The sequence below is a fragment of the Danio rerio genome, chromosome 2 (assembly GCF_049306965.1).
Source record: "Danio rerio strain Tuebingen ecotype United States chromosome 2, GRCz12tu, whole genome shotgun sequence".
NCBI classification, from domain to species: domain Eukaryota; kingdom Metazoa; phylum Chordata; class Actinopteri; order Cypriniformes; family Danionidae; genus Danio; species Danio rerio.
In genome coordinates, this window is record NC_133177.1 from 24,477,501 (window position 1) to 24,500,630 (window position 23,130).

The 23,130-nt window shown below is 35.5% G+C and overlaps 1 protein-coding gene across 3 annotated transcripts in view; it reads left to right on the top strand.

Annotated features, from left to right (window-relative positions):
- The window catches only part of vipr1a (vasoactive intestinal peptide receptor 1a), a 69,642-nt gene that overhangs the window by 24,529 nt on the left and 21,983 nt on the right, over positions 1-23,130 (top strand). For all 3 annotated transcript variants that reach the window (XM_002660797.6, XM_073924977.1, XM_073924972.1), the window contains exons 4-6: positions 7,501-7,607; positions 10,301-10,398; positions 14,919-15,051. In XM_002660797.6, coding sequence (XP_002660843.2) covers positions 7,501-7,607; positions 10,301-10,398; positions 14,919-15,051 — 338 coding nt within the window. The remainder of the gene's footprint in view (positions 1-7,500; positions 7,608-10,300; positions 10,399-14,918; positions 15,052-23,130) is intronic.

Genomic DNA, 23,130 nt, shown 5'->3' on the forward strand with positions numbered 1-23,130 from the left:
AAATTTTTAACCGAATCCAGAACTGAACTCGGAGAGATTCTAGAAGTTGTCCTCTTTGAAATGCTAGAGCTATATATTTTTTACAATTCTCTGAAACATAATTAAATTAAACTGTTAGCACTTCTCTCTTTGTGTCCTGTTCTTTGGAAGCCCAAATACAGAAACAGAACATCCTCTCAACATTACAACACAGTATTTTTTTTTTTCAATCAGTATTTTTTTCAGGTCGCACAAGCTAATATGCATGACTATATATACTCAAAAAAAAAATGAGATCATGACACCAACCGACCATTATCCTCTGAATTATGATTGTCTGATCGCACTGGTCTTCTGAAGTAATCAACAACTTGGTCTTGACAGCGACTCTTTGCTTACAAGTTTATGGGCGTTTGAGTAGTTGCTGTCATGTGATGTGCATTTTACAGGACAGACTGTACCTCGGGTTCGTTTCATAAAGATTACCAAACTAAAAAACTTTTGTTTTCACTTGGTAAACTTTGTACACTTGGTCCATTTAAAAACCCAGATTTTAAGCTTTATGTGGATATATTTCTTACGTCTGTGAAGCAAGTATTCACTGAGATTCCAGTGCATCCCATCCCCCATCAATTTCCATAGTTCTTTCCAAAGACCACTATAGTATGTTAATCAATGTGTGCCAGCCACCAGCATTTTCAGAATATTACATTTTAGTAATATTAGGTTTAAAAGTGAAATGTAAGAAAATGATGGCTTAATTTTCTGTTTTGGGTGAAAAAAGCTTAACTTTTATGCTTTCTAATAACTGTGTTTATGCCATACACTTAATGTGACCATTATTTTTGGAGCTGTGCCAGATATGCTTAAACTTAACTTCTCTTTAACCCTCAAATATTCCTTAAATTATCCACAGTAGTTCCACTTCTGAAGCCACTGTCATGATAATACATCAAGCAGCTTGCATTTGAAAGAGAACACGTCTGCACGTCCACCTTCATTGCAGAAAAGCTGCTGTAATAACATTTTGCTCAAAGAGCTCTATCAAAAGCCCAGTCTGATTCATGTTTATACAAGTCATGCTGCTATCAACACTTTTTCAAGAACCAAATCCTTCCCCAAAACCAGAGCAACCATCCTCTCCGTTTAGGCTGGCAGAGAATCTTGAGTAAATGGTTCCTTGCACGACACTGGAAATTTTGTCTTTTAATGTATTTTGGCTGTTCATTTATGCAACAAATCTGAAAATGCTATTTTTTGTAAGTGAAAATTTTTCCTTGTGATCTACATTTTTCATTATATGAATTTTGTTGCAACACAGCAGGCACATTGATGTAAATAAACACATCAAAAATGCATATCGATTTTGATGTCAAGTGACTACCTTGATCTCAAATGACGTCACATTGACATCTAACATTGGCGTTAAAAATATGTCATTATCAATTACAGAACTGCCCTGTATTTGATTTTTTACATGTTTTTGATGCACGTTCGATGCAGTGGCGCAGTAGGTAGTGCTGTCGCCTCACAGCAAGAAGGTCGCTGGCTCGCTGGTTCAAACCATGGCTGAGTTGACGTTTCTGTGTGGAGTTTGCATGTTCTCCCTGCGTTTGCATGGGTTTCCTCCGGGTGCTCTGGTTTCCCCAACAGTCCAAAGACATGCAGTACAGGTGAATTGGGTAGGCTAAATTGTCCTTTGTGTGTGTGTCTGTGTGTTAATAAAGAGACTAAGCTGACAAGAAAATTAATGAATGAATGTTTTTGATGCCAGTATTAGATATCAATTTGATGTCATTTTGACATCAAGGTACTTTACAAGCATTGGAGGGATACAAAATCCAGTGTAAATTTGTAATTTGGACTTGAAACTTTCAAATATTTAAACTTTATATATTATTCTTTTTGTGTGGTTTCTTTGGTAATCAAATAGGCATCAATGTGTGGATGTCAAATAGATGTCAAATAGATGTCAAATAGATGCTTTACAAACATTAAAGGGATACAAAATGCAGTGTAAATTGGTAATTTAAATTTGAAGCTTTCAGATGATTAAACTATATATTATGATACCTTTTTTGTGGTTTCTTTTGTGGTCAAAGAGGCATCAATGTGTGGATGTCAAATAGATGTCAAATAGATGCTTTACACGCATTGAAGAAGGACAAAATCCAGTGTAAATTTGTCATTTGGATTTAATGTATCAAAATGAATAAACAATTTATATATTTTGATACTTTTTGTGTGGTTTGGTCAAAGAGGCATCAATGTGTGGATGTCAAATAGATGTCAACTGGATGTCAAACAGATGCTTTTAAAAGCATTGAAGAGAAAGAAAATGCAGAATAAATTTGTAATTTGGATTTGAAGCTTTCAGGTAAATACAAAATTAATATATTATGATACTTTTTGTGTGGTTTTGTTGGTTGGCAAAGACACATCAATGTGTGGATGTCAAATAGATGTCAAATAGATGTCAAATAGATGCTTTACAAGCATTGGAGGGATACAAAATCCAGTGTAATTTGACATTTGGATATGAAGCTTTCAGATCAATTAATTATTTATATATTATGATACCTTTGTGTGTTTTCTTTGGTGTCGAAAGAGGCATCAATATGTGGATGTCATGCTTTTGACATCATATTGAATTGCATTTTTGATGTGTTTTTGACATGTTTTTTTATGTTGTTTTATTTCAAGGCGTACGCTGGGAAAGCAGCATCACCACCTTCTGGCCTGACATGAATAATACAACATTTTTAATTGTATTTACCTACAGTATTTGTGAGTACAAGGGAAACGTTTTGACAAGGTTGTTGCCTGTATTTGAAACATTTCAAAATACAATGGAAAACTTTTCCATTTCAGCGCATGGTTGTTGTGTAAACATGCCCTAAATTCTCGGACCAGCAAACTTAAACATGAGCCTTATTTCTGCAATATGCTTGGAGACTGAAGACCTTTTGAAAGGCACGCTCTAAAATAACACAACAGCAGGTTGATTAGCTCCCATGTTCGGTCCACGCTTCATACATGGCACTGACAATCCTCATTGTCTTGTTTTTCGGTATGATGAAAGCATTCTTCTGACAATCCCTCATTGAAAACAAATCCAGAGTCTAGCAGCAGTAGCTTATCCGTCCCAGTGCTTGAGATTACACAGACAATGTCTTGTGCCTTTTTAATGCACATGTATTTTGATCAGGAGATTGTCAGCTTTTTGTCATGCAAAGCATACTGAATGACAGTGAGTTAGTCACTGGGGATAAAAGGGGATTAGAAGCAGTTTGCACTTTCCTTTATGTTCATTGTTTTGATTGTAATCTGTTTATTGGTTAATTATATCTCATATCTGATATATTCCTGTAGCATGATCTGTGAATGTCCCCAATCCTCACTTTGTCTGAATGTAGAATTTTAACATTTATTTTTTAAATGCAGGTAAAGCATAATCAGATACACAAACTGCTGGCACACTGATAATGAGTTTTTCCTAGCTGTCCCATCTGAGGGAGATGATCACCGCCACAACTTGCCAAATGCATATCAAATGTTCCAAATTGAGGTTTCTGTTTTGCAGCTGGCAGCTTTCTGTGTCGCTTCCCACAGAGCCGATTTAATTGGATGTATATAGGGCTGGCATTTTCAAAGACTTTTATGCATTAATTGCTTTTTTAATGGCAATGTGTGAGCAGCTTGTAATGAAACTTAAATAAATAAATAAAAGGCCAGCCTTTCTAGGTTGTCTAAGAAACTGAATGCTTAAAGTGTTCAAATCATAGTGTCTGCCACATCTATGTAGCCTTTGGTCTCAAATATACGCTGTATAATCATACCAGTGTAATTGTATGTGGTAATTTGGTGAATTGTAGACCTTATGCAAACATACATCACATTGATTAGATGCTTTCCTTAGTGCTGTGTGTGTGTTACATTTATAAAATAAAATGTTTAAACCAACTTTAATCCAGCTGTTAAGCTGTGTTCACACCAGACGCAGTGCGCACGGATAAATCGCGCTATTTGCACATAAACAGGCACTTTAGGAAGACTGAAAACAGCGCCGATTCATTTGGAGCCGTGCATGAGTCCACTAGATCCATTTAGAGGTGCACCCAGCTCTGTGAGCTCATAAACTCCTCCTGAAAATATATAGATGATGGAAGCTTCTGAGCCAAGCCAAGTTTAATAACTGTTGTTGTTGTAGGCAGAAGGATTTTCCCTCTGGACACCAACAACAGTGCTACGTCATAATCATGACCCTACAAGAGCAGGCTCCTGATTGGTTAAAGCAGCGTGAATGTCTGTTGTAGTTCGGATTTTCAAATGCTATCGATTCACGCGAAACACGTGCGTAATGCTGCGTTCACACCAGACGCGGAAGAAGCATCAAGCACAAGTTATTTACATGTTAAGTCATTGCGAAGACATGAATAGACATCCATATGGGCGAATGAGGCGGCACAAATGACGCAATTCGCATGAATAAAGCGGCGCAAGTTTAACGTTTTGCGCGATTAACGCACTCAATGCATGTATCACGTGTTCTGTGTGGAGTTTGCATGTGCTCCCTGTGTTGGCTTGTGACATCCTGTCTGGTTTCCCCCACAGTTCAAGACATGCACTATAGGTGATGTATGTGTGTGAATGCGAGTGTTTATGGGTGTTTCCCAGTGATGGATTGCAGCTGGAAGGAGATCTGCTGTGTAAAACATATGCTGTATAAGTTGGTGCTTCATTCTGCTGTGGCGACCCCTGATGAATTAAGGGACTAAGCCGAAGGAAAATGCATGAAAGAATGAATGTTTCAGTCAATCCTTTCTTATACGATTCTTCAAAATGCTCATGAATGCAGGGTGATGGAAACCTAGTTCCTGTGCCCACACTTTTTTTCATAACTAATGTTTCGCTGCGTCTTTAGTAAATTGAGTACGGAGTAAAAGAGGCTTAGTGTTGGCGAAAGCTTTTAATAAATCTGGCCTCATGTGTAAAACAGCCCCACTGTACCAATTGCAACTAATTAGTGGCTTTTGTTGCTAGCTGATTTTGTGGCATTTTATTACAAGGATTCTGCTATAATTAATGCACAGTGGATTATGTACATCAAACCATGTATGTTGTTGTGTTTCTCTGTCCAAAAGTGGATTCTGCTGTGTTCTCTAGAGGTTTATTTCTTTCTTTGATGTCCTAATGTTCCCCAAGGATGACAAGGTTCCTACAAATGAGAGTAACATTTTCAGGGGTGAAGAAGTTGATGTTTTATTTATGACTCATCTCTCTAATTGTGAGGCAAATCATCCCTTGGGAGATGTGTTAGTGAAAAAAGCAGACGGTAACAAACAGTACACAACAATAAGATAATAGTTTTTTTTACTAAAAAGAGTTACTGCTTTTTTTTAGTTTTTGATACACTGTAAAAACTTTATGATCAGTTATTCCTGACAACATATGTGTTTAGGTCATTGTAACTTATTAAACGAAGTTAATCATGTTCTAACTTAATTTTATAAGTTATACAAGCTGTTTTTAAGTCAGTTTAACATATTATAAGTTCAATGGACTCATAAGGTTGCTGCTACAGCAAAGCACGCAGCATCCTGAAGGACTCATCCCATCCAGCATACCATCTATTTCAAATGTTTCCTTCGGGGAGATGATACAGGACCATGAAAGCCAAAACAAACAGACTTAAATATAGTACATATCCAAGGGCTGTTGCAATCATGAATGGACATTAAATTGAGGGTGTATCTGGCCAAAATCATTTTAAAATTACTCACTTTTTAACTTGCTGCTAGGAAATGCACTTGCCACTTTATACGCTTGGAAATTAAATTGTATGCCTTTCTGGCCCTCATTTTATTCACTTTTAAATTTAAAACGCTGCTAGAAAATGGACTTTCCACTTTATACACACATTATACACACTTTTAGTATTGTATTGTTACTCCTTTTATGATTAATTATTGTTGGCATTTTATCTTTTTATCTCTTTTTATTATTGTTGTTGTTTTAGATAAATAGAACTACACTTAAGTAAAGGACAAACGTAAATTTTGTTGTATTTTGTACAATGACAATAAAGTTTCTGATTCTGATTCTGAAGGCTAATTTGATTCAGCTTAAACAATTAAGGCAACCATGATTTTTTTTTACAGTGTAGGAACCAAAATATGTAGAGTGAGACATCTGGATGACTTTTCATGCTTGGTTTAGTCGGAGGCAAATTTACAGTCCTTGCCTCGTAATACTGGGAATATTACGGGAGGTGCTGTTTTTAAAATTCCATTCCTTTCTATTCATCTTCTGTTGTGACATCAGCTCTCAAAAAAACTGAAAGGCAGAAAGGTCATGCTTTTGATAAGCCTGACATAGACATTACATGTATTTAGAAAAGTGCGAGGAGGATCTTAAACGCTATTAAGAAAACGTCATTGTGTGTCCGTTGAGTAAAGGATTTCCCAGCTGGTATTTCAGCCAGTGATAAGACAGACAGGACTACATCTGTTATTTTCCTCCTCCGCTTTACACAGCATGATTACCTCATGATGATCTTGCTCATGTCTTTCTTCACAAAAGAAAACAACAACACACAAACTGGGTGCAGATATCAGCTCTATTAAGTCTGAAGTTGTCCAGGCCTGAGAGAATTCTCGATTTGTACTCGCTGAATCTGCAAGGAAAACGGTTCCAAAACACATTAGATAAGTCCATGAAATTTTACTTAAAATAAATCAGATCACAATATTTTATGTTGCAACATCTATGAAAATAAGATAAGGTCGAGGCGTTCCAAGTTTTCCAGTGCATGCAGATATAAGTAATTTCCTGTTGATTAATTCATTGGCCGCTTGAGATCCATGAAGTGCTCATTTCCTTTGCTTGTTTTGCAGTAATCGGTGGTCTCATCTCTGGCTTTGTGTATTTTAAGTGTTGCCGAGTAGCACTGATTACTGGAGGAATGAAGCTTCAGATTTAGCAGTTTTTGACCTACAGTGCTTAGCATTTATACGTACACCCCTCACAAATCTCTCTTTTAAATTCATATCTTTGTTAGGAAGCTGTACAATTTTATATTTGTGCATAAACATTAGATTAGTTAGTACTGAAGCCAAATCTGGAGCTTATCTAACAAAATAACTTATGATAACAATCCAATAACTAATACACCCAAATTTATATGTAATAGAAAAATATAAAATACAAATTTTAAAAAGAGGAAAATCAAGAGAAGAAAAAACTTTGAAGAATTTAGTTAAAATTTTGTAGGTTGTAATTATTATTATTTTTTTTTTTTGCAATATTTTGCTTGAATTTAAATATATTATCTTTCAATTTCTAAATATGTTTGGTGACAAATGTTATTTTAATAAATATATCTGTTTAAGAAATCAGTTTTGTTGAAATGCACCAAAATACATTACCTACATTCACTGAGAAATGGATAAAAATATTCATTTTTAAAATGGATGCTAAGCACTGCATGCATTCAATGCTCTTTTGTCCTTTATTTTGCAGGAAACATATCAAAGAGCTGCACTGCTGATGGCTGGACGGAAATAAACTCGGTTGTGGTTGCGTATAACTGTGGATATGACCCTAATATCACTGAGGATGGAAACATGGTGTGTATGATTGCTTCAGTTGACACTATATATATATTTGACCCCCATGAGGGTTCATCCCATTGCCAAATATATTGGAAAAAAATATATAGATCAATCAGTGTGGCCTGAAACAGAGGCAGATCCAGCTTCTATAAAGGCAATTTTAATGTGCAAAATACACATTTTCTTGTAAATCGGGTGTTTGAGTCTACAAAAACCTAAAAGTAAAGTCCAATTAGACTCATGGTGTGAGGATTAAAAGACGCACATTAATGCTCACACATAAATTATTCAGTAAACAGTAAGTCTGATCCTTTTATCAGTGTAGGGATGCAAACTTGTCACTGTTCTGCAAAATTGTTGTTTAATAATAAAAATAGGTCGTCATTTAAAATTGTTTTATTGAAATAGCCTATCAGAACTTACTATGTAGCTTGGAATGCACTCAAAATCAATAACAAATACTGAAAATAAGTTTGATTAAATGAGATATGATTAATGTACTGTATGTAATATATTAATTTGGTTCAGTGAGGCATGCTTGCATGATATACTTCGCAAATTACTGAAAAAGTAGTCAATGTATCATTTGCCATATACAGTACATATAATATATATAGAATTCACACTACAATGTCATAAAAAAATGTGCACTTCGAATTTTCACATTTTCGAAAGTTGCATTTTCAGATTGTAGTGCTTCAATAGTAGGGGTGTGACAAGACGCTTACCCCACGAGATACAAGACTGGATTCACTTGTGCGCACGCAAGCTTAGAGATGTGTGCGTCTGTCGTATTTTACTGACTCGGTAGGACTTATCCTGTCGCAAAATGCAGCTAAAAGTCCTTCATGATTGTAATAGTTTGATTGCGATGTCTGTACTGCACTTTAATAATGCGATTGAAATAGGAATACTCCACATGTCTCAATTCCAAGTGTGTTTACGATTATGACTTTGGGCATATCGAAAATGCTATTCCATCACATGGTTATGAAGCATGGTTAATGTGTCCGGCTGCAGTTGTAGAAAACGAGGGACGCGCAACTCAGAGGCAGCCTGGGTTGCCAGGTGTGTAAAGCACTTAATGTGTGCCATAAAGAAATCCAATCCTGCCTCCAATCTTCAGTGCTAATTTCACCCTCATGCTCCATTATAACATCACAACTCACGAGGCACCTCGTCACTTTTCACCTCAACATGAAATCTTGTTGCGATTTAATCTCACGAGATCTCATCATACGAGATCTTGTTGCATCCCTATTTAATAGCATAAAAAATTATTTTAAAAGCATAAAACTCATTTGCTGTTTAATAAAGAATGACTAAAGAATAAAAGAAAACTTATTTCATTAGCGTTAAGCACTCGGAAGTGTTCAAACATAGGAAATGATTTTATAACCAGTCATCATCAGAGCGCACTTCCCCATGCAGTACATTCAGCATCTAATTCATATCTCAACCACATTCTCAAAAACATTGTTTCCAATGTTTCCAAAATCGGCTTATTCACCATCAAATGACATTAATGCTTTTTACTGGATTGTTTACAGACGCTACTCTGCAGTAAACAGGGATGGGCAGTATTTATGATACATGTATTTCAAATACGTATTTCAAATACAAAACAGTGTTTTAAAATTTGTCTTTGATAGAGTTGATGGAAATGGCTTAATATTTTGTATCAAAATAGTTTAGCGTTTTGTATTTTTGTAGTTTCAAAATATTGTAAAATACTTTACAAGAAGTCTACAGACATCTTCAAAATAAGGCCACTGATTGCTGTCTCTACGGTGGCCGAGAGAGCTTAAAGTGGGGCAATTTAAGAAAGCACATGCAATTACAAAAAACACCAGCTTCAAGAGTTCACACTTAGATATTGCTTGACAGCTGTAAGCAGGTTTGGCATGCTGTCCCGGGAGAGAACCCTGAGCTCGGAGATAGTTGAGCCCAGGGCTCCCGCCAGGTCTATAGAGCATGTGAGGGGAGTACGAGATCAGGTGGTTCTCGAGAGCTCCCCTTTTTGTAAAGGAGAAAAGGAGGAGAAAGGGGTGGATGGGGGGTTTCTTTGGAAAACGAAGATAAGGGAGTAATGTCTAGCTAGGCTACTTATAGTGGGTTAGGATAGATCTGATTGGCTAACTAATGAGTGTAGATAGGTGGCCAGCTGCTGTCAATTATATCACATGCTCCTCTCGAAATTAGTTTAAAAACTTCACAAAAAAAGAAACGATCTTCATCAATTTGACAGCACACTAGTTGCAAATTGGTCATGACACAAACAACTGGAGAAATGCCCTGCAAATTGGTCACAACACTTGCAAATATCCACGTAACACAACAGAAATGTTTCAAGAGAACCCAAAAACATGACGGACACTGTTAAGATATGGATGTGTTATTATCATAGTACAGTATGTGTTGTTATGGTTTATTATGTCATGTAATTAGGATATTAAAATAAACTAAAACAACTCACCTTTTAAAGTCCACCAATCACTTCATTGAGCAGTCTCGGCATAATAACACATCCATATCTCTATTTATTTTTCGTCCCGATGAGTGGTTTAAGAAATATTGAATGTATTATTGTAGGTTAAACCAGGCATCCAGAATAATCAACACTGACCTTTTATTCCTGATTCCAGTTTTATATATTCATGGTTGTGTTTCTAAGTGTAGATCAGCTCTTTTTTGTTTTCTCCTTGTAGGGTGAATTTCTGAGCTCTGTGAGAACTGGATACACTATTGGTCACACTGTGTCTCTTATATCCCTCATTATCGCCATCATCATCCTGTGCTTCTTCAGGTAAATCCTCAATGCCAGATTCAACACATACCACTGTCTGGTGTTAAAGAACAGGACCTTGTTTTTTATGGTTTCGAACATGGAAGAAACTCCCAAATAACTCATATTTGATATTTTTGTTGCCCTCAGCAGATTTCCACATTTTATGTGATTGAGCAATGAATCAATATTTTGTTAAATGATAGTGCTGTCAAGCCGATGACCTTCCTCAAAATGTCCCATTTTATATCACATTTAAAATTACATTGCAAAAGGCCACTGATTCAGGCATTTGATAGGGTTTGCACAGTTTTCATTATTACACAACCTTCCAAACTAAAGTGATTTGTACCTCCATCATAAGGCTTTGAAGTGCACAAGCTTCTCAGTAGTAAATTAACCTCAGGGAACGCTCCCCTCAGTGACCTTAGAGGTCAAACTAGATCTCATGTGTATTGAACAGCTTCCTCTTTTGGCTGACATTACCCTTAATTAAACAGGAACACGGTTCTTGAGAGTCTTGATATGTTTAAGCTTTCACGCACATAGCACAGTATACAAGTTTCCTACTCAGCTTTGAAGGGTAAAAGACGAGAGCTGAACAGCACAGCACAAATGCTCAGTCCCTGGAGTGCGAAATCACAATATTCAAATGTAATGAACTGGGAATGGGATTCATCTACATGAAGCTCTGGAAGAAATTAGGAGACCACTTCAGTGTTATTATCACCTCTTTGGGTTTGCCATTGAAAAAGGATGTGGTTTGAATGAAATGTTCAGTTTTGTTTTATGCTATAAGCTACTAAAAATGTTTTTAAAATTTCAATTAAGAAGAGCATATATTTGTAGAAAATGACAATTGGTCTGGGGTGCATTTCCGAAAACCATCGTTAGCCAACTAAGGTCGCAAGTTCCGTTGTTACAAACATACTTTGTTGATTTGGTGTACACCTCTGGAGCTGTAGTTATAAACGTAGTTCCTGGCTGTGTTCTATTCCCACCTATTCCCCCTATGCCCTATTCGTTAAAGCATTCTAACATTTAAATTTGGAATGATTAAAAATGAGAAGCATTAAAGTCATCTCTCTTAGGTGTAATTTGCTATCAACGTATTTTTACAGTTCAGTTTTAGCAATCCTCATGTTTACAGTTGTGCTGCTTTCACCGTACACTTTAAAAACATTGATGTCATTTTGAAAATCACCTCATGACTAAAGCTATAGGTGACCTTTCATTTAAAAGCGGTATTTATGTTATGTCTCCAAAGCTTGTGAAAACAAAAAACATAGCATACGTTAATGCTTTTAATTTATAAGTTGTTTATTAAGTATCTGTACTGTATATGACATGGGCCTGTTGGTTAGAACTTTCTGCAGTGGTTTGCATGCGTCAAATTGTAAAAGTAGACTTTTCCAAAAAAATAAATAAATAAATAAATAAACAATATCCTTCTTAATAATAATAATAATAATCATCATCATCATCATCATCATTAATTTTATTAATATTATTATTGTAGTAGGATTTTTTCATTAAATTAGATATTAAATTTATTTTTTTAATAGCCTCATTATATATTTATATGATTTATATATGATATTAGAATACCTGTTAGCTTTTTGTGAATGATTTTATGTTTTAGAATATGTAAGGTTCTCAATATTATTTGTAAAGGAAACACAGGCCCTATATGTGTCGTTAATATATATTTCAATTAATATGGAAAGCGACTGCATGTTTTTACCAAAACTAATATTGTATTTTTTTATGTGTGTTTGTGCAAAACAATTTAATTTGCACAAAGAAATTATGGTGTTCTTCTCTAAAGAAATAGTTACTCCAGCTGTTTAGAGCATCATTATGGGTGTTTTAGGTTATAACTAACGTGGTTCAAATGATGGATCTGCGACAGACAAACTATGGGTTTTGGGAAACATTCGTCACTACATCGTTCTTTTCCCAACCGATGCATCGTACTATGATAGTTCAGCCGCGGGTTACATTGTTTGGGAAACGCACCCCTGAATAATATTTCGATTTGTTGTCATTGTCAAATCAGGGCGGTTCCATGAATGCTTTGCTCTCCTGAAGTAAGAACTTTTGTGTTATCAAAAAATGTATATAAGCATGTCTGAAAACATGTCTGCCCAATTGCCATTAATACAAATTAAATAAATGTCACCTGTAGATTGCACAACCCTCCGAATAAGAAATTAAAATTATTAAACTAAAATTAGAATTAAAAAAAGAATTCAACTTAATTCAAAAAATTTAATTTAAGTAAAAGATGATTTTAGTTGTAAACATAATTATACAGTAAATTGTAATTCCAGAGACTTTACGAGTTTTCCAGTGGTCTTAATATATGCCCAATATAAAACATTTCAAAAACCCACTAGACCAGTGTTTATATTTTGCTGACTTCTGTACTTACATTATCCTAAATATTTTGAAGAATGTTCAAATCCAGAGAAATAAGCCATTTTAACTAGTGACATGGACTGTGTCCTGTGTGGCTATGATAAACCCTCGATTTTTGCTTTGGATTATAGAAAACAGAGAAACAACAAACATGCTTTAATATGTCCTGCTTTTATTAGACTGCACAGAGCAGAATTAAAGAAAAACAGTGCTGCTTTATCCCCACAGGATCAGCAGAAGAACCGGACTTGTCAACTGCGTGTGTCATAATAAAAGCTCAGCTTTTTTTAATGCCATTTCACGCTTGTCTCTCATCAGCAATTGCTTCATCAGTCTCATTTCAGTATGATGGCTTTCAGCCTTACTTTGCTTTTTAGTACCATGATGCTTTTACTTTCATCCATGAATATTTAGGATCGGGGCGGACTTAAGGGTGGGGGGGGGTGGGGTAGGGTTGGTTGGGGGGGCTGACCAATGCCAAGAAGCCTATAATAATAATCATATAGCTCTTTTATACATTTTCTATCATATTTTGTAAAATATGTCTAACTATTTAAGACTTTAACGTTATTACTTCTTTTCAAAACCGGGGCCCCCATAAATAATAGAACATTCTGTCCGTATTGCACATGGGCAAGATGTGAGTGAGCGCTTCAGTCAAACACACTGTCACCCAGTGTTTCCAACTGAGCGACTTTTCAGACCCCCTAGCTCCAAATCTTCAAAAAAGCGAATAGCGAATGTTTTAGGTGTTACTTGAGTTTTTTAGAGACCCTCATGTGTCTGTGCTGTATCGTTCCTAATGTTACTTTTCGCAACGAGCTGCGGGAGATTCAGAGCACTCAAAGGCGAAACACACCTGCAGCATTAAGAGCATATCATTCCTCTGCATACCGACGGCAAATGTTTCAGCACCAGAGCATGAGGTATTTCCCTGGTACAATCAAACCTATCTGCTTCTCCTCTGTTTTAAATGTAATAATTTAAATGGATTGTTTATTGTTCAGAATCACAGATTTTAGTAACACCAGTCTGCCAGCGATTAGAGTTGCAAGAGTGAGAATGTTTTGGGAAAACATTTGGAAAAAAAGTAGAAATACGACAAACAACGAATGCAATCCTGCTGTGTTGCCGAAACAGTTGTCAGAATCAGATGATGAGCGCAGTAAGCTTGTTAAGAGAGGGCCTGTTCCAATTAAACTAGCATTTTTCAGTAAAATGGCTGCCAATTCACAAACAGCAATTACTCAATTCAAATGAAAAAATGGTGAAAATATTAGTTTAATAATATTAAAATCTAATCACAAACATTACTAATTGACTATACATTGTAGTGCCCAAACTCTGAGGGCCTTTGTCCTGCAAAGTTTAGTTTAAGCCAAGTTAAGTTTAGTTCAAGCTCTTTCTAAGCTTTCTAGAAAGTTCTGTGCAGGTGTGTTGAGACCTTGGAGCTGGAGCTAAAATCTGCTGGACAACAGCCCTCCAGGAGTTTAGACACCCCTTTGTGAACTTGTTTTTTATTTTATTTGTAAATTTATAGTTTTTTTTTTTTATTTTACATTAGAAAGATAAAGTTATATATATATATATATTAAAATATATTCAATACATACATTTTTAACATTCAGTTTATTTTTCAAAAATCCTAAGGCCTTATACCTGGAATTGCTTAAGGCCCCCAAATCCCTAAATCCACCTCTGTTTAGGATGTAATAAAAACAACAACTGACATAATTTCAGTCACAGTCATCAAAATTTGACTTTGTTTGTTGTGAATACGATCCCTCTAGTGGCAAAAAACACATACTGTGCACATACTGTGTTCATATGTCTGAATTGCCTATTGTCATTTTTTGTTTTTTAAATAAATGCTATTCTTATTTCAAAAATGTAAACATTTTCAATAGTTTATAGAGTAAAACAAATGAACAAACAATCTTATTCAAAACACATACATATTATTGAAAAATCCAGTGAACCAATAATAACTTTAAGTGGTCTCTTTATTTTTTTCATCAGCTGTATTTGCAGGGTCTCTAGCACTTGGTTAACTGTCTATTTGTGTATGGTTTATTATATTAAATCAATCCACTGATTCCTTTTCTCTCTTTGCTCTTCAGAAAACTCCACTGCACAAGAAACTACATCCATATTCACTTGTTCATGTCCTTTATTCTGAAGGCGGTGGCAGTAATCATGAAGGATGTAGTTCTGTACGAGGTGGAGGAACCTGATGACTGCCACTATGGATCTGTAAGTGCTTTTTAAGTAAGGTATAGTGTACAGTCAGCAGGTAATGGCGGTGATATCCAGCTGACTGCACATTAATCCCACTTATTATTGACTAATATTACCTGCACTTTACAGTATATTTATCTTAAAGCTTTCACTAGGAAAATAGCCCATTATGATGTCCAAAACAGTTGGTTTTCTCCAGGTGCTCCAGTTTCTCCTAGTCCAAAGACATGCGATACAGATGAATTAAATAAGCTAAACTGGCCGTAATATATAGTGTGATTGCAAGAGTGTATGGGTGTTTTCTAGGGCTGGGTTGCAGCTGGAAGGGCATTCACTGCATAATAACATACTGTATGCTTGATAAGTTAGTGGTTCATTCCCCTGTGGCAACCTCTGATTAATAAAGGTACTAAGCCAAAAAGAAAATGGATGAATGAATGCATTATAATGGACAATGTTGAATGTAAGAAAGTATAGTGGCTTAGTGCCTGCCCACCAGATTTATTTGCAGAATCATTGGTAATATAGTTTATTCAGCCTATTCTCACAAGGAAACAGTCATACCAAAATTGTTCAGTCATACCAAAGCTGACCATTTTTAAAAGAAGGGTTGGCAGCAAACCTCACTCCTAAACCCAACCGTCATTGGTGGATTAGCAAATCATACATAAATGTATAAATAAGATCATACACATTCATACGAATTAAAAACTAAATCAAAAAGTTATGAACTGGCATGAGATAGCATTGGTTTATCAACTATCGACCACAATCACCTCTTATCCAAACCTGATGTACATAAAAAATAACAATAATTAAAATATAGAAAACCCTAAAAAATTTTACCCAAGTCCAATGATCCCACGGCGTAAAAAAAAAAAAAAAAAAAAAAAATATATATATATATATATATATATATATATATATATATATATATATATATATATATATATATATATATGTATATGTATATATATATATATATATATATATATATATATATATATATATATGTGTGTGTGTGTGTGTGTGTGTGTGTATATATATATATATATATATATTATTACTGCCTGCTTGATGGATACAAGCTATTTCTGGATTTTGGCTTTCAATTGTCACCAGTGGATCAAGAAAAAATAGTAAATTAATATGATAGCTTATAATAAATCATCAATTTGCTATTGTTGTTATTTACCTCATCTACAGCAAAGAGCTTCTGCATACAAAAGGAAGGAAGAAATAACAACCATGAGCACACAGCATTATGAAATGAGTGAGTGGCTTTTCTGATGGATCTCATATAAGATTGATTTTTAACCCGAGGACACTAATATCAAACCTGAACCATCTTTCGAGACGCTACTTGAAGTTTTGAACATTAATGTGCTCAGGTCAGACCTTGAGCTTTTATATCCAGTGAACCCATGATGTCTTCTATATCTAATTTTAAACAGTTTAAAAAAAAAAAAAAAAAAAAAGATGACAGAATATGAATCTTGAACAAAAGCATAAACATGATTAACAACTTCATATAGCTCACAGAAGGTCTATCTTTAATAGTTTTAAGTTATCGTTTCCAAAAAATTTCCCTGTGGAGCAGATTAATAGAATTATTAAGTCCTGATTGTTTAAAGCTCTAGCAATGAATTCTGCCATTAAGCAGTCAGAATCAGTTTATTACAGTACATGTTATAAACTTGAACAGTCTATTTCAAGGACATTTTTTTTCTGAAGCAAAGACAAATGTCCACTTCTGTGATTGGTTAAATTCATCACACTTTCCTTTACTTCATGTCTTTTTTTATACCCTAGATGTCAAGTGCTGTGCTATAGCTGTATATGTTTAAGCCAGAAGAAATGAAGGAATTGAAGTAACACTACAATTGCAGAAACTTTAAATGAAAATGTAATCTTTCATTTGATCAGGGACCTTACCAAATGAATTCCTAGTTCTCAGATGTTAACATTTTTCGAAAAGTGTAATTTCTTTACATCCACTCACATAACACGGTCTAAAATTGATGCTGATCAAGGTTCTATTACAGACATCTACATGTAGTGTAGAAAATATTTTAAAGGGCACATAGGTTACCCCTTTTTTCATATTTAATATAAGTCTTTTGTGTCCCCAGAATGTGTCTGTAAAGTTTCAGCTCAAAACACCCATCAGATTATTTTTTTTATAGCTGTTTGAAGTATCTGTATTATAGCTGGGAAAAGGTTGTTGCTGTTTTTTTTGCACTGGGCCTTCAAGGCTAGTCCTCCCCGCCCACGTGCCTGTCAGCAACATGCCTTAATAGGCCTTTTTCACACTTCCTGGTTCCGGTAAGCGAAGCAGTGTACCACAACATCCGGTTTCAATGCGACGGAGCAAGAAAGAATGGCAGGGTCATCTCATCGCTGTGATTGCTGCGTTCCCAGCTGCTCCAACTCAAAAACGACACTCTTACTTTAATGACCACGATCTCCCGAAAGACGAAGGACAGGGAAAATCATGGAAGACAATATTAAAGGGGGTTGAATGCCGTTTCAAGTTATATGCGGGAGTACACTCGTATGCTGAATGCACTTCAAAGTGGAGATTATTATGTTTCATTAAAGACTGGTGGTCTATGGTTTTATAATATAGACAAAACTCCAGTTAAGCTATCTGCCTTCCACAAACAAGTGCTCATCATGGTCATTTATCTATAAGCATGATTTATCCCTACATTGTTGATATTTTGGAATAATAGACAGTTCATACAAATGCAAATCTCTTTTTTTTTAATTGATTTGACAGCAAAATTATTTGTTTAGTCAGTTATATAATAAAGATGGTATGCTTTTCTTACAATGAAGTCCTTTATCACAAAATCTCAATAACCCAGCAAGTTTTAAACTGTTATTGGTTCAATTCCTTCAGAGACATGGTATTCATATATGTTATTTAGAGGTATTAATAAGACCATCCTTCTGATGCATCGTCTTTTGATATTACTAAATCTTATGTCGGCAAATTTTGTTTTACTAAATACCAAGATATATAGAGCGATGATAGAGCTATTCATACTCTTTTCAAAAAAGAAATCATTACTGTACCTTATATTCAATTGTATTATATGTCTTTATTAAAGGGTGAATTGAAGAAAAGTGTGGCTGTTACCACAGAAATATCATGTTAGAAATAGAATTAAAGAAATGTCCTATACACTCATCCACAGGTTTTATCCAGCAAAACATTGTTTGCAAAAATTTAAAAGTGGGATTGATGTAAATTGTATTTTTGTAACGAATATGAGGAGACAGTTTTACACTTATTTTGGCATTGTACATAGTCAGCTTATGGGGTGAGTTGCAAAATGTATTAATAACGATTCTTTTGTGTTCAAAACCTCTTTCATTATGGATAAATGTACATTTGGGCTTTACTTGATTATCCTAATCTAGAGGAAAATAGTTTTATTTATTTAATTTGCTTATGTTGTTAACAAAATTGTACATTCATAAATGTAAATTTACTAATATGAAACCAGATTTTAAGGTATTGATGACTGAAATATGCTTGTATAATACCAGTATCAGCTCTCTAAACAAGAAACTCGACCCACTTTAAAATGCGTGAACTCTACAATGTATTTCATTATTACATATGTTATATTACATTTTGTATATTTGTATTTTATTTATAATTACCCCCTGGTATGTACATTTTTGTATTGTAAAATGTTATTTGCTGTTCTTTAAATAAATAATAAAAATGAATATTATCCACGAGTAGGAGCTAACGTGTTTCCAGACTTGAGAAAACCTCACGAGCATTAAACAAACTGTAATGTATTAACCGATAGCAACTCGCCTGTACAGCTGCCTCGCCATTCACTATATCTGACTCTGAATAAATAGGAAGGAGGGGGTTAGCACAGTTTACAGACGGGACTACTGACATAAAACTCATCCTGCTGGATGTTAAATAGCCAGGTTAATCTAGTTTACGAATGGCTTAAATGAGCAGATTTTATCCTGTTGGCTGTGCACCTTACTGGAACCTGACGTGGCAAACGCTGTGTAAGACACGTTTTCTGCACAAACTCTGCAAATCGGTATCATCTTTTAAATGCTGTTTTATTAAGGCAGTTTTACAAATTCACTGAACAACATCTTCCTGTCCAAATAATGTCAAAGTTGACCGTGAGAAAGTCATCCGCTGTCCCGAGGCTGTCATGTCTCTGCCACTCCTAGCGAACCCGGAAATATCGATACACTGCTTCGAAGGGCGCTTCCGGTGTTCAATTCCGCTGTGAAAAAGGTCTATTGCCGCCCTCGGCTGCCTCAGGAAGCAGATCTCACGTAACGTTTGTGAGAAATACTACAGTAAAAACTTACCAATCAGTATTTGATGCATTTTTTTGTGGAGTTGCAACAATGAGTCACACACTTTGTCTTAAAATATTTTAAACTTGTAAAACTAACTCTTGATCACATTTGATGATGGTTGATGATCCTAGCAAACTGAACAGACCTTTTATTCCGGTTGCTTTGCGCTCGTCCTGTCTTGTTGATCAGTGGCGTTGCGAGAGGGGGGGGGCTTTGGGGGCTTAAGCCCCTGATGTATTGTCAAAACCCCCTGATCTCTTGGAATATGTTGCACTTAAATAAAAATATGTTGTAAAACATTGATTTTGTTATCTAAGTACTGAAAATTACCACATACATCACGAACATTCCACTTAACGCAGAGTTTGTGTCGGGTTATTAAATCGTCAGCTGTTCAGCAGTACCTGTTTCTACCGGCAGGTGGGAGTGGCTCTGTTGTCACATGGTGTTAAAAAAATCCCGCCACTGCACTTCATTCATTCATTATTTTGAGGAGCTGAAGCTAAAGAGGTAATAATACAACTCTTTCGCGAAACTGAATAGTTTTAACAACTGATGAAGCTTATTTGTTTCCACAGTATAAAATGTGTGTAGTTTTGATGAAATAAAATAACTATAATCAGTAAAATGTGCATCATATCAATGTAAATACATGCGAGTTAGTCAAAAAAAAACGTAAATTGTACTAGCTTTCTAGATATATAGATATCTTGGCATATTTATAGGATATAGCAAGTCACATCTGTTTCTGTAATAGTTAAATCACAGTGAGTTTATGCATCTAGCTTAATATTAGCTATATTCTACTGTAACATGCAACGTCAGTTAGCATCGAATTATAAATCGACTTTCTTATGAAAATACCTAAAATGGTTGGAAGAACACACAGTTAAAGTCTGAATTATTAGCCCCCATTTATTTTTTCCCCAAATTCTGTTTAACGGAGCGAAGATTGCTTTCAGCACATTTCTAATCATAATAATTTTAACAACTCAACTCTAATAACTGATTTATTTTATCTTTGCCATGATGACAGCAAATAATATTTGACTAGACATTTTTTAAGACACTTCTGTACAGCTTAAATTGACATTTAAAGGCTTTAAAGGCAGGGTAGGGTAATTAGGCAAGTTACTGTATAACGATGGTTTGCTCTGTAGACTATAGGAAAAAAATATATATCTTAAAGGGGCTGATCATTTTGACCCTAAAATGTTTTTTTGTAATGTAAAACTGCTTTTATTCTAGCTGAAATAAAACAAATAAGACTTTCTTCAAAAGGAAAATATTATTTGACATAGGCTTCTGTGAAAATTTCCTGAATCTGTTAAACATCATTTGGGAAATATCTAAAAAAGAAAATAAAATTCAAAGGAGGGCTAATCATTCTGACGTCAACTGTATAAAACATTTATTGTCGCAGTCGTGTGAATGATCAGTTAAAGCCTTTTTATGTTTATTCAGATCTTATTTTCATTCTACTACAGCAATAGCTGGACGCCTTCACCCATATTAGGGATTTCCTAGAATGTTCTACTAAATTTCTGCTCAAGTATGAATAAAACAGGCATTACATGCATTTAAAGTTCTACAATGCCCACATCAACCTTATTTTGAGGAAAACTGAAAAAAAAATTCCCTCTGAAGAAATTTAAAGTAAACATATTTCTAGCATATAGATCTTTATTTATATTTTCAGATTTGAAGACATGCAGAAAATTACTTTTTCAAAAAACAAACAGAAACTGCAAATCAGGAGGAGATAGGATGCTCAAGAGGTGTGATATGGCTCATAACAGACTAGTAAAGGAGAAGTGGGTTAATTTATCAATGTTTATTTTTTCCTATTTGGTGTTACAATTCACAAAAACCTTTTATTTATTATTAACAATTTTTAATTCTGTTAATAAGATTAGATTAGGTATATTAGTGGGTTGAATTAAAACTTCTTTTTTGCGGGAGGGGGGGGCAACTTCTTTGGGGCTAAGCCCCTTATCCCTTTCGACCCTAGCAACGCCCCTGTTGTTGATATGATTATATGCATTACTACGGAGACATGTTAATGCGAGCAGCTGTCAATCAATATTAGTGGGTTGGGGGACCGCCCTCCTACGTCAAATTGCGGTCGATCTGAAAACCGCTCCAATTGTTCCACCGTTTTTATGTTGTTAAATTTGAAAAAAAAAGGACTGGGTGTGTTTATTTCACCCCAATATGACGGTATATACACTATACTTACACACGTCTGTCCAAACAGCTTTAAAAGTAGATTTTTCACCATAGCTGCCCTTTAAGAATAATATAAAATTAGTATTAGCATATTAGCAATTAGCATATCTATGATGCCAATTTGGATTAGTCAGTTAACTTAAGTTGCATGTTTTTAGACCGTGAGAGGCAGGGTCGAATTAACCAATGGGCATTATGGGCACAGGCCCAGTGGTCCGTGTGCACTTGGGGCCCCTGCAAGGAGGGGAAAAGGCCGATTTTGGGGTGTTCAGGCTAAGTGCAAATGGCACACCTCGTGGGCAAAGGCTAGTTGAGTAATTCCTGCCCATCACCGTGTGATTGACAGAGACAACATAACTAAAGAGCGCAGCAGACAGCAGCTTGATTGGCATAGCCTGTAAAGCGCATGGCAACATGTTTTGATTTGATCGATCATGAACCCGGTTCGAATCCAGCATCTTATGAACTTGTTCTTCTTTTTCCTCCACTACACATCCAATTTTGCCTACTCTTCATCACGAGGAAGACAAGTAGGAATCATTATTAAGTGTGTGCATTATGGAAGACTCAGATTCATAGAACTGGATTGTAGAGGTGTTATATCCAAATCATGTGCATTATAAGGTTGTAGAAATTACACATTAAAAATACCCTTAAATATATAAAAACTTGCAGACTTGAGATGCAGAGAGGAGTTGACAACGACGACCAGGTTCGAGTCTGGGGAAGAGCGGTTCCAGAAGTATGACAAAAACCGAATCAAAAAAACAAAATGAATGAGTGAACAACAGTGTGAGGATGTGATAAAAACTTGGTAAAAATTAGACGAGGGCTTTTCTATATCTGGATGACTTTTGTAAACCATCGGTTGGGTTTAGGAAAGTAATTGGGCGGCCGGGACAATCTGTAAAATTGGTTGGGTTTAGGGATGGGGATGGGGTTTAGGGATTAGGAGGATGGCTTGGTCGACTGGCCGGTCGCACAGCCAATCATTCAGTCATTCAGTCGGTCGACAGCGTCCTCTTGTGGGTTCATGCAAGAACATCGCGGGCATGAACGGTACTCGCGTGAGACATTTGATATGCGAAAAAGCGCACACAGCGGCCTCTCGCGGATTCACGAAAACAAAAACTGCAAAAATACATACCTCCCAGGACGTGTTTCTCGGTCTCCAGAAACGTCCACGGGACTACGTTTTCAGAATGAGCCTGGGTTGGATAAATCATAGGCACGTGATCCTCTCGAAGTTAGTTTATAAATAAACTTCACTTATTTGTCAGTTTTAATGTGCAGTTTTTAAATTTTATTTCTTGATTTCACTCTCAAAAATGGTTACCAATAATCTAATGTAGTTAGTGATGAAGCAAGTCAGTCCCTGGTGATTTAGTACCCAAAACTATGTACAGGCCCACTGTACTCTAACTGTATTCTGTGTTCTATTAAAAAATAAAAATAATCAATACCAAACAATATTATAAAAAACACTCTATCCTACAACATTTAACAATT